General features: G+C 34.3%; 1 protein-coding gene across 1 annotated transcript in view; it reads left to right on the top strand.

Moving 5' to 3' along the window:
- Positions 1 to 12,677, top strand: part of HUWE1 (HECT, UBA and WWE domain containing E3 ubiquitin protein ligase 1) — a 1,068,888-nt gene that overhangs the window by 505,014 nt on the left and 551,197 nt on the right. The window contains exon 52 of the mRNA XM_090396304.1: positions 4,424 to 4,520. Coding sequence (XP_090252430.1) covers positions 4,424 to 4,520 — 97 coding nt within the window. The remainder of the gene's footprint in view (positions 1 to 4,423; positions 4,521 to 12,677) is intronic.

The following is a 12,677-nucleotide window of genomic DNA, read 5'->3' as shown; positions in this document are numbered from 1 at the left end:
TAAGCTAGCGGCATGTTCTTTTGTATACTGTTGTCTGCTATTTGCATGATGCAGTTGGACATCTTGCAGATCTCTATTCTTCTCTAGTGCCTTACACACATAGACATCTTTGTATATGTTTGATGGGTCCAAACCAGATGAACACAAATTTGAAATCTTTCTTCTCTTGTAATCATTTCCATGATAATGCCCATTCCTGTCATTAGTACAATTATATAAAACATTGTCATCCTTATGCTCACATTATCTCCATCCTTCCTGTTATAATTTACTTTCCTTGACTGTCTTTATTAGGTCTCATACCAGTTATTAGTTTTTCAAGACTCCTGACACCAACTCATTCAGGTGTAGGCTGTCCCTCTTATACAAATCTATCTTCCCTCAGACTCACTTCAAACATCCAAACACTCGCACCCATTTCTTCCTCACAGCCTTGTGCATTGAATCGTTGCCCTTCTTAATTCATTTTTATCATATTGAGGCAACATACATATTCACTTTCTTAATCTTCATTCTCACCTCTTTGAACAACCTTTTCATGTCCTCTCTATATTAAACTTATCACTAGTTAAGTCATTAGTACCTACTACAATTACGATCTCGTTTACTTTTCGTTGTTGGTTTGCTTTCATTATATTTTTTAATGTGTTCTTCTGGTGAACTCGAGTTATAACCGTCTTGTCAACAGCATGTTTTATGATAGTTGGCATATCAAATAACATCCCTCTTTTTACAAACGTTACTTATTTAATTTTTACTGACTTATCTAATTCCATGCTTTGTTTTTTTCTTATTTTGCTGATTAGTTGTCTTTTCCTCCCTATGTTCATTCTAATTCCTCTTGACTTTCATAATTGCAGCATTGTCTCTGATAATCTGTTTTAATTTTACTATTTTGGAGGTTAATTCATTGTGAATATCTTCAATAATCTCCTTAGTGGGGCAAGCCTTGTTCTCAACTTCGCTGCTCTTCTTATCTTTATATTTTTTGTACATTTTTGCGCCATTTTTTAACAAAAATGGCGCAAAAATGTATTTATAATCACTATCTTTACAAAAAAAATATGTTGTAAGACACTAAAAACAGGAAATCTACGATGATATACTATAAAACACTAATTTTCTAAGGGGAAAACAGATAAAACCCACCACTTTTACATGATCTCTAAATGTAAAAGTGGTTGGTTTTATCTGTTCAAGACCTCGAATTATAATATTCGACTCTAAATTATAATATTTCTCCTGTCCTACATTTCTTTAAGTGATATTCAGTTTTGTCACTGAGCCTTCGTGAATTCTTTTCTGTCAAAAAAAAAAAAAAAAAAAAAGGCAAAAGTGGACATAGTTCACCCTAATTCATGTTCCATATGTATGGTTTCTATTATTTATTTCTCTCCAGCTTTAACTTCGGGCAGTTGTCAGTCTGCTGAAAATATTGTGTGAAGAATCAAAAAAACTAGTGGTCGATACATAAAACTTCATATAGCACCTGATGGCATAACTGATCTTGATTTTATTTGAAGTGCATTAGATTGTATATATAATGCAAATCAGCTATGTTTATTCCTTACTACTCTGTAGCTGTTCACTTATATATACAATTTACTGTTAGACAGTATGCAATCAACTAAAAAAAATTCTACATAAAGTGTGCTGTCATGCAACAGTTTTTTTTTTTTTCTATTCTTTATTTATAATGTACATGTGAATTCCACCCATGAAAGATTGTTGCCTTTTATTATATTATAGGTTTACTATTTATGGATATTACCATGTTTCCTTATCCTTGCATTCAGCTCCTCTTTCAGACCTCTGTTGAGTAATGTCTCCCCTCCTTGAAAATTGACCTTTTCCAGACCTTATTGTTTAAGTTGTCAGTTTTCTGTCCTTTATATTATCAGGGTTATTATTTTACTGATACTCATTTTCATGCTTTTTTTGCTATCTCTTTTTCCCAAACATTCAAATTGTATCAAAGATTGTCCTTGGACTCGTTAACATTATCATTTAGGCATTTCAGCATGATGTGAAGTGTTCTTTTATGAGTGTTATTCTAGATACTTTATGGAAAAAAAATTATCAGACTGGTTGCAGTACAAAAATTAAATTTAAATGCTCAAAAACACTTCTTCTGATTCTTTTATACACTTGGGTTTCTTTTTATGCGGATCTTTTTTATGTGGTGCATAACTTCAAAACTTATGTACTACCGTTGTAAATAATGAACAGCGTGTTGCGGTGGCATAATATGAATAATGTGTAAGCAGTGAGTGTCTGTAAAGTTTAATTTTTCATGTAAGTGTTTGTCTTTTCATTATCGAAAGTCTAAATTTTGCTAATTTTTATTTTAAAGATTTAATTTGGCCCATTGGATAAAAAAAAAAAAAAAAAAAAGCACCAAAGAAAAGCAATTTCTTTGGAAATGAAAATTGAAATTTTAGATCACTTAGCAAAAGGAGAGGAATCTACAGTAATTGGTAAACATTTTAATTTAGGCGAATCTACTATAAGAGCAATTAAAAAGAATGAAGTCGAAATAAGAAAATCTGTCATTTCTGGCACAAAACTAAGTGCCAAATTATCATCGTACTCAACAGATGCTTTATTAGAAAAAAACGTAACTAGCACTCATAATTTAGATTGAAGAATTAACTCGAAGAGGAATTCCTATAAGTGGTTATTTAATTCAACAAAGAGCTCTTCGGTTTTATGAACAGATGAAGCAATTGGAGCCATCTACTTCTGCTTCCAGGCTGATAGAATTTTCAACTAGCAAAGGATGGCCAACTGGAGTTTTTAAAACGGAATGCACTTCATATTGTGAAGACTACAGGCAATGTTGCAGCAGCAGATGAAGAAGCAGATAAATTTTCAAGAGAAGTTAGCCAAAATTATTGAAGATGGTGGATATTGTTCCGATCAAGTGTTTAATGCTGATGAAACGGGATTGTTTTGGAAGAAAATGCCTAGTCGACCTTTCATCTCAAAGTCTGAGAAAAAAGTAAGTGAGCTTAAAACAAGCAAAAATCGAGTAACGTTGTTACTTTGTAGCGATGCATTAGGAAATCGAATGTTGAAACACCTCCTAGTAAATTGTTCTCTAAGACCACGTGCTCTAAAAGGCAAAGATCTAAAACATTTACTGGTACATTTGATGGCTAATCTGCTGTATTTACTGAATGGTTCAGTAATTGCTTTGTACCAGAAGTGGAAATGTATATGAAGCAAATAGCTCTCGATTTTAAAGTTTTATTAAGTGTTGACAATGCACCAAGTCATCCGCATTTAGAACATCCAAATGTGCAGGTTTTTTCCTACCCAATACAACAAGCATTATTCAGCCATTAGATCAAGGCATAATTGCTACTTTTAAAAAATATTATGTTAAGCACACTTTTCGATTTATATTGGATAAACTAGAAAATTAATCATTAACAGTAATTGATGTTTGGAAAAAATTTTCTATTTCGGACTGCTTAAATCATGTTGCATCTGCTATCCCTGAAATAAGACCATAAACATTAAATGCCTGCTGGAAAGCAGCTTGGCCTGAATGTGTTGCAAACAGTGCAAACATCTACATTATCAGCTGAAATCATTAATTTGGTAAAGGAAATTGGTGGAGAAGGTTTTGATACATTTAACCAGAATGACGTAGGCGAATTGCTTGTGGATAATACCTTAAGTGATGATGATATTATTGGATATCGATTAACTTTGATATCTTTGAAGATCCAGAAAACAATAGTGAAGTGGAAGAAAAACCTGTCCCCCCTCACTGCAAATATAATTAGAGGTCTTGACTGTGCAGTAAATTGGAAAATCATTTTTTGTTAATGACAAATTCTGAGCAAGCCTTTAAATTCCAAAATGAACTGAACTGTATTTCTGGATATCGTGAGCTGTATATAAAAAATTAGTAAAATCATTCGCAAAGTTTAATCACTGATTACATTGACAGAAGAAAAAAATCAGCACCGAACGAGGATGAAACTAATTCTGCTTGTGAAGAACCATTGCCTTTACCATACAGATCTGATGTGCTGACTATCTTTTCTGGTGATGAAAGTGATTTCGCATCAGTTCGCAAACGTTGCCGAATACTGTCTTATAGCAACGATAATTCTGATGGAAAAAAAAAATGTTACTTTTCAATAAAATTACAAATGAATAAAGCTTTACTTAGGCATTCTTATTTTCCTGAATTTTTATAAACTTCTTTATGTGATTTTAGGTTTATTTTAATTCATTGCTTCGGTTTTAGAAAAGTATGGAACGTATCCCTAATTTTTCAACGTAAGTTAAGTCTTTTTTGTGCGATTTTTTATATGCAGTTTTCTGTGGAATGTATCTACCGCAAAAAAAGAGACCCGACTGTAATTTAATCATATAATTAATTCTCTTAAATGGCAATATATTTCAGGCTGAAGCAGAGCTTGAAGGAATTATGGATGAATTGCTTGAGCGTCATGGTCACCCTGAAGATCAAATTTTAGCTGAAACCATAATTGTCGGCACTGGTAAGTTATAGTCTTGTAATGTAACTGATTTTTTAATAAATATTAAGTGCATCACAAATGCATTTTTTGGATTTCCTTTGTATTTATGGGCACAGAGGATGAGAGGGAAGAGATCATAATGAAATATCATAAGCTTTCGCAATAAAAAATTTCTTTGGCCTTAGGGAGCATCAAAATTATGTTTTTGTATTGTAGCTTAATGTATCTATTTGCCTTCATCATTGATATCAGGTTCTCTATCATGAAGAGATGGAACTATCAGAAGTGGATAAGTTTCAGATTAACATAATAAGCATGACTGAAACAAAAGCAGGCAAGATCTTTTCAAACAAGAAATACAAAATGTTATATTCAGGTAATAACAATTAGGGAAAAGGAATATTTATAATATTCATCACTAAATATGAGGATAATCTTCTTGAATGGCAGGCAATATCATGTGGGCTCATAAAGGGGGATCTGGACAATGAAAGTTATTTGTGCTTTTAGTCCCACAAAAGATTGTACCAAGAAAGAAGTGGAAAATTTTTTGAGTTATTACAGATGGCTGCTGGGACAGTGAAAAATGAAAATTTGTTTCTTGGTCGAGATCTAAACAATAGAGTAGGAAATAACTACCAGACATATAGAAATTTTTGGGAATATTTGGAGAAAAAAGCAAAGCTAATAATAATTGTAAGTTTATGCTTGATTTCTGTTCAAGACTACTTCTTACTAACACGATATTCAAACATAAAAATGTGTACAAATTCACATGTCGAGAAGATGCAAGAAATAATCTCACTGACTGTTATAGTTCATAAAGATATTTTCTCACTCATTCAGGGCATAAGAGTATATAGCTGATTTTAAATAGGTAGGGATCACTATTTAGTTTTGAACAGGATAAAATTAATTCATTTCTTAATTTCATAATTAATTTTGTGCCTGTTAACAGAGAAATAAGGTCCCTAGTGTATCCCACTTTCTAACATCTTTGCAGAGCAGCATAATATCTGCTCAGATTACTCTAGAACAGCGGTCGCCTCCTGGGCTGCATATGGCTCTTTGAATGAATAATTGTGGCTCTTTTCGTTATTAAACAATCTATTTTTGAATAATGCAAAATGAATGTTATTTATTAAATTAGAAACTAAAAAGCCTAAATATAGCATTTGCAATAAATGAAGAACATTTTACATGAAGTCAAGGCTATTTTACAATTGAAAATAGTACATGCGATGCTGAAAAATTTAATAATTTCATGTTTGAACTCTCATACGCGATAATCCTTCTTTACATTCGTTTTGGATTATCATGGATAATGCAAGAATTCATAAACCCACTGATTCATCAAATATTTGTTTTAATTATTCGTGGCAATTAAAATTTCATAAGTTATGTTTTCTGTTGTTTTAATTTATTAAACCATGTGCTAGCCTAGCGTGATGTATTTGGTTTAATAAATTAAAACAACACCAAACATAAAACAGAAAACGCGTTCAGACAGGCAAGCACTACTACGGTAGTGCTTGCTTGTCTGAATGCGCCCATTGTCTTCGCATATAGTGCAGGTGTGGACTGTAAATCTGCTCACTTTGTTAAAATAAGTAAAAGTTTTGTAGTGGACATTGCAATGCTTTCATTTCCTGGTGATTTTGTTCGGTAACGTGAATATTGTAACATTAAATTAAATATTAACAAAATATTTTTATAGTATTTAAAATGTCAGCATCGAAGACAATGATAGAACAAGAAAATCAGGAGTTTAAAAGTGAATGGATCGAAACCTACGCATTTGTAGCAAATACATCAGGATTTCCAATGTGTTTAATATGCCACAAAAAGCTTTCAAACAATAAAAAAATCAAATGTACTAAGACATTTTTTTAAATAAACATGATACGTTTGACAAAGCATATCCACGGGGCGATGAAAGAAAAAAGGCAGTAGAACAGCTGCAAAGTAAGCCTAACTAAATTTTCATTTTCTAAATGGATAAAAGCATCAAGAAATAAAACTATTGCTAGTTTTGTGGCTGCTCAAGAAGTTGTTAAACGAGGAAAAAAACCTTTTACGGACAGTGAATATGTGAAAGAATGTTTATTAAAATGTCTGCATTTCTCTTCTGCAATTTTAAAAACAAAGCGGAAATAATAAAAAATAAAAGACATGCCATTATCTGCTAAGATTGTAAGGGACAGAACTATACGAATGGCAGAAGATGTAACAAATCAGCAAGTTACAGATCTAAATTCAACACCAGGATTCTCCATTGCCTGTGACGAATCATGCAATGTGGATGACATTGCACAGGTAGTACTTATTTGTAGATACGTAAACTCTCAGGGATCTCAGTAAGAATTATTCGATATACTGCCACTTACAGGATAAGCTCGTGGAGAAGACGTATCTGCTGTTACCACTTGCTTGAAAAGTAAGGTATTAATATTAACAAAAGAATATCTATTGCGACCAATGGGGTGCCAAGCATGAAAGGTACAAAAAAAAGCTTTTGTTTCTTTATTTAAAAAACAAATTTCACATGACGTGTTTTCCTTTCACTGCATAATCCATCAAGAGACTTTGTGCACAAACTTTTCCAAAAGAGATAACAGTAGTGATGGATTTGGTTGTAGAAATGGTTAAAAAAAAAAAAAAAAAAAAAATGGCAAAACCGCTACATCATTGGCAATTTTGTGAACTTAAAGAAATCAATTGTGATTGTTCCGATCTTCTTTTGCATAACAAAATAAAATGGCTTTCCAGAGGTGCAGTGTTGATGCCACTTGCTTTGGAGAAGTTAAGTTATTTCGGAGACAATATGCTTCGAAATGACCTTCCATATGCACAGTTAGAAGATCCTCGTTGGTTACAAAAATGCTACTTTATGGCAGATATGACTTCCAATTTAAATGCATTCGTGTGTAGAGGCTTAAGTGCTGTGAGGACGTCATGTTGGAGGCTTAATGGATTTTTAACAACACTCAAAAAGAATTAAAATAAAATTTAATGCTTCCTATATTTTGTCCTAGTTACTAGGACATCTACGGGGATTACAGAAACAATTAATGTAACATACGCACAAATAACAAACAAGACTAAGCCAAACCACGTGGGTGACACTAAAGTCCTTTCTAGGTGGAGCGCCCTCTAAGGGCAGTAGTAGGTGACCTGGAATGTAAGGTGGGACCTCTGGTGATGAGTCCTTCCGAAGATTCCCAAATCTTCGGAAGCTTAATGCAACCGTATTTATTAAGATTTAGTTGGTTTCTGAGAGCTGCTGCTGCTTCTAAGAAAAGTCTCTCTTTCTTGAATTTGCTGTGGTGGAGCATGGCAGTTTTCTTCTAAGATACCCTGTGGGTGGTGTCCAAAACATGGTCAGCCAAGCCTGAATAGCCATAGTTGTGTTTGCAGATGTACGACTTATGTTCCTCTAGGCAGATGGATGCTGATCTGCCTGTCTGTCCAAAGTACGCCAGCTTACAGGAACAGGGTACTTTGTAAACTCCAGGCAGAGCGAGAGAGGAGGGAGCTTATCTTTCGTAGATCGGATAAGGGTAGCAAGTTTGCGGTGGGGTTTATATGCTGTGTGTAGGTTGTATTTTTTTAGTATCTTGGCTATTTTTTCGGATGTGCCACGGATGTAGTGTATGGTGATGACATTTTTAAAATCTTGTTGACGAGAAGGACGGGAAATGGGGGAGGAGTTGATTATTTTTTTGATGCTGTGATTGCTGTAGCCATTGGAGAGGAAAGTGCTGTGTATGTGGTTAAGCTCAGTAGTGAGGGTGGTTCCACTGGATCAAAGATTGTGGGCTCTCTTGTTAAGAGTTTTAATAATGCCATATTGTTGAGAGGGGTGGTGGTGGGAGAGTTTGTGAATGTATCTGCCTGTGTGTGTGTGGGTTTTCTGTATACAGTGAAGGCAAGTGTATGGCAGGCGTGTGACTAAGGTGTCTAAGAAGGGTAAACAATTGTTCTTTTCCTTTTCCATAGTAAACTGGATTCTTGGATGTAGGCTATTGAGATGACTGAGAAAGGAGTCTAACGTGTCTGGGCCATGAGGCCAAATAGAGAACACATCATCTACATATCTTAGCCAGATAGAAGGTTTGAGTGGGGCTGAGTCTATGGCTCGTTTTTCGAAATCTTCCATATAGAAATTGGCAAGGGGGGTGAGAGGGGGGGAACCCATGGCAGTTCCCTCTATCTGCTTGTAGAATTTGTTATTCCAAGCGAAATACCCAGAGTTGATGGCAAAGGAAAAGAGATCTAAGATGTCAGAGGGAAAAACGTTTTCTAAGAGAGATAAAGTGTCAGTTAAGGGAATATTGGTAAACAAGGAGGAGATATCAAAGCTTACCAATATGTCTGCCTTATTTAAGGTTAAATTTTCTGTGAGGGCTTAAAGTGGGTAGAGTTTTTTATACGCTTTTAAACAGCTGGCCAACTCTCTGACCCCCCCTCACCAAAAGGTGAGGGGGGGTCAGAGAGTTGGTCAGCTGTTTAGACAGTCTGTAGCAAGGTGCATTGGTGGCATCTACTATAGGCCTGAGTGGGGAGTTGGGTTCGTGGATTTTTGGTAAACAGTATATTCGGGGGGGAGGGGAGGGGGGGTTGGAAAGGTTTAAGTTTTTTCGTGATGTCAGGGGGCCAGGAAGATACTTTTTTTAAGTAAGATTTTTAATTTCTTAACTTGTGTTTTTGCGGGGTCATGTTCTAGCGGGATGTAGGTGGCGTGATCACAGAGGATAATGTTCATTTTATGATTGTATTCACTGGCTGGTATTAAAAACGACTGTGGCATTACCCTTATCCACTCTGGTGATGACGATACTTTTTTCTTTCCGTAGTTTCAGGAGAGCCATGCGTTGGGCATACGATAAATTACTTTTTGGCGACGAAGAATGTCCGAGGATGTTGGCTACGTCAAGTCTGATGTTGTTGGCTATCTCCGATGGTAAGTGACCGATCCCCCATTCGATGTTAACCATTACGTCAAGCACTGGCACTTCCTTCGGAGCGACGGCAAAATTACCGCCGAGGCAAAGGGCACTGATGGCATCGTCGTTGAGCCTTTTGGAAGAGAGGTTTACTACTGTTTGGAGCGGTTGAATTTATGGTTGTGGTTTGTCTTTAACCAGGTTGATATATTTCTTGACGTGTTAATTTTTTATTTTTTGAAATTCTCTCTGTGTGGAAGTTTCCGAAATGCCAGAGAGAATCGACCAAAGTTCAGGGTTAAGAACAGTGGAGAGCTCTGAATGTAAGGAGTCAATGGCGGCATTCGTCACTGAGAGGGTAGCACGAGTAGCAGCGATTTGCTCGCGTAGTAATGCCAGGCTGGCACTGTGCTTTTTTGGAATGGAAATTGATCTTCATTTTAACACAGTTCAGTATCACTCTAGTTTCCCGACATAGTTTTAAAAAAGGCTAACCTATTTAGTTGCCTAGATAGTCGTAGTTTTGACTTACCGTATTGCTTGGATTTGCATGCTAAATCATCTCCATGAATGATTAGAATTCGTGTGTAGAGGCTTAAGTGCTGTGAGGACATCATGTTGGAGGCTTAATGGATTTTTTACGTTAGTGGTATTGTTTGTTATTTGTGTGTATGTTACATTAATTGTTTTTGTAATCCCCGTAGATGCCCTAGTGACCAGTTCGAAATATCGGAAGTATTAAATTCTATTTTAATTCTTTTTGAGTGTTGTAAAAAATCCATCAATTTAAATTGCACTAAATAAGAAACTACAGGGAAAGGGAAATACAGCAGTTTTGCTTTTAGAAGAAGTGATTTCGTTTGAACAAAAATTATATTTGTTTGCGATAGACTTGCTGAAAGGCACATTATTACATTTTCCTATGCATTGAAGAAATATCAACAAGAACAAGCTGATAATAATTCCATAAATTTAACCTTTTTCAAAGAAATTGTGGTAAATATGCGATCTGAATTCAATGGGAGATTTGAGAAATTTAGAAAGAACAAGACAACTATGTCATTTTTATTGCGTCCACTTGAAATTAATCTTGCCGAATTATATTTTTCACCTTTCGCTGGAATTGATGAGGCTGTATTTCAACTTGAGTTAAAAGAAGTTAAAACCAAGGATTTGTGGAATTCAAAATTTAGAAATCGTGAAGCTGACCTGGAAGTGTTAGAAAGACAAAAATCTACCCTTGCAATACAACACAAATGGTCTGAAATAGATATTAAAAAGCAAGATCAGATTGTATTTGACACGTGGAATTGTTTACCGAGCACTTACATTCAGTTAAAAACATACGAATTTTGACTTCTGTCAATTTTGAGATCAGCCTATTTTTTTGAGCAAATATTTTCTAATACAAACTTTATTAAAAGTAAGTTGAGAAACCAACTAAACAATGTGAGTATTTCGTCATGTTTGAAAATGAAAATTACAGCATATTTGTTGCATATTGAGAAACTATCCCAAGAAGTTCATCAGCAAAAGCTTCACTAAGAAGATATTTTGAATTAAAGAAATAGGTATGTTATTGGATTTTATACATATGTTTTTGTAAGGAGGAGAAAATCTTTGTTTTATTATATAATATTTAAAAATTTTGTGTGGCATGCCACTCCTGTGTGTTACAAGTATGATAACGTGTTACTGTTTAAAAAAAAAAAAAAAAACTGAATAAATAATTTAATTATATTTTTCACTGTAGATTCTAAATATATAAATCCACATGTAAAAAATCAACATTGATAAAATAGATTTTTAATTAAAATTTAGTAATTCTGCTGTACTAAACGAACACCATGGACCGCACAAAAAACCCGAGAGGGGCCACATGCAGCCCGCGGACCATTGGTTGTCATCACTGCGTGCGGCACCCTAAAATTTTTTTTAACAGGTAGAATTTTAAAAATGGCTCTTCACTTCAAAAAGGTTGCTGAATGCTGCTCTAGAATATAACAACTTTACTGGTAAGCTGTATGCCATAGAGATTGTTTAAAACTACATGAGATTGCAATGCTGCCAAAGGTGCATTGCAATCTCTTAAAACAAAGTTCTCTAATGCATGAAGCTTTACAGGCAATAAGAAGTCTAGAGCTGCAAAAACATCTGTACTCTTATAATTAATGCCCTTTCTCAATAAAAGATGCTACATTTGGATGTGTGTGTATCTTTCGATCTTAAGCCATGTTGAGATTATGATAAACAAAGCTGGAGATACTGTATCTAGGTCAACTTGTTTCCCTAGGCTTCCACTATCTGCCAGTTCCTTGCTGATTACATGTATGTCATAAAACATTTAAATACAGATTATCATATTATATTCTGTTGATTTCTGTGGTGTCTTGAGAACAAAAAAATGTAATATAGTAAAGTACTACTTGGATAAAAATCCAACCTTTTCTGAGCTACTCTTCCACAGTTGGTCTTATCTCTTTGGTCAAGAATCTTTGCATAAATTATATTTGTTATACTCAGCAGTGAAATTTAAATTTCTGTATAATTATCACAATTTAGTTTTGTTTACAGTTGGATGCTATGGAAGCTGTGCACTAATTATGTGGAATTGAGTCTCAAGTCTTGAATTTTGCAGTGGTAATTGAAAACAACAAATTGTACCAATGATATATAACTATCTTGAAAATTAAATTCATCAGTTGCTATCTTTTTTTTTTTTTTTTTTTTATATATTTGATATCTGTTTTGGAATAAAACTAGTTACAGTAATCGGTTCTTATAATAAAGAAAGATTTGCAAGGTGAATAGTATTTTAAAGTGTAGCGGCTGGATTGTTTGTTTTTTCAGTGAATTTACATGAAGAGCATATACATAACAAATGATCATCATCAAATTCCTGACATGTAATATCAAGGGATGTACAGGATATTATGATAGTACTACATGAAGAGCATACATTATTAACTAATTTCCTATTCAACAATTTTCCTCAAAATCAATCTGTCAAAACGACAGCATTATCAGATCTTAATTTCTATCTTCTAAGGCAGTTTATAGTAAATTTATCAATCCGTGCATATCTTTTTGTCTTCCTCCGAGTGTTTCCCCTCCCAACCCAATACAGAATACTTGTTTAGCTAATATCATCATCATCAAATTCCTGACATATACTCTCAAGAGTGTATATGATATGATAGTACTACATGAAAAATTTACATCATTACTAACT

Source organism: Typopeltis vanoorti, chromosome 1 (assembly GCF_054136105.1).
Source record: "Typopeltis vanoorti isolate ZY-2024b chromosome 1, IOZ_Tvanoo_1.0, whole genome shotgun sequence".
Classification (NCBI taxonomy): Eukaryota; Metazoa; Arthropoda; class Arachnida; order Uropygi; family Thelyphonidae; genus Typopeltis; species Typopeltis vanoorti.
Note: the sequence above shows the minus strand (reverse complement) of the source record. Positions and strands in the feature narration are given on the sequence as shown.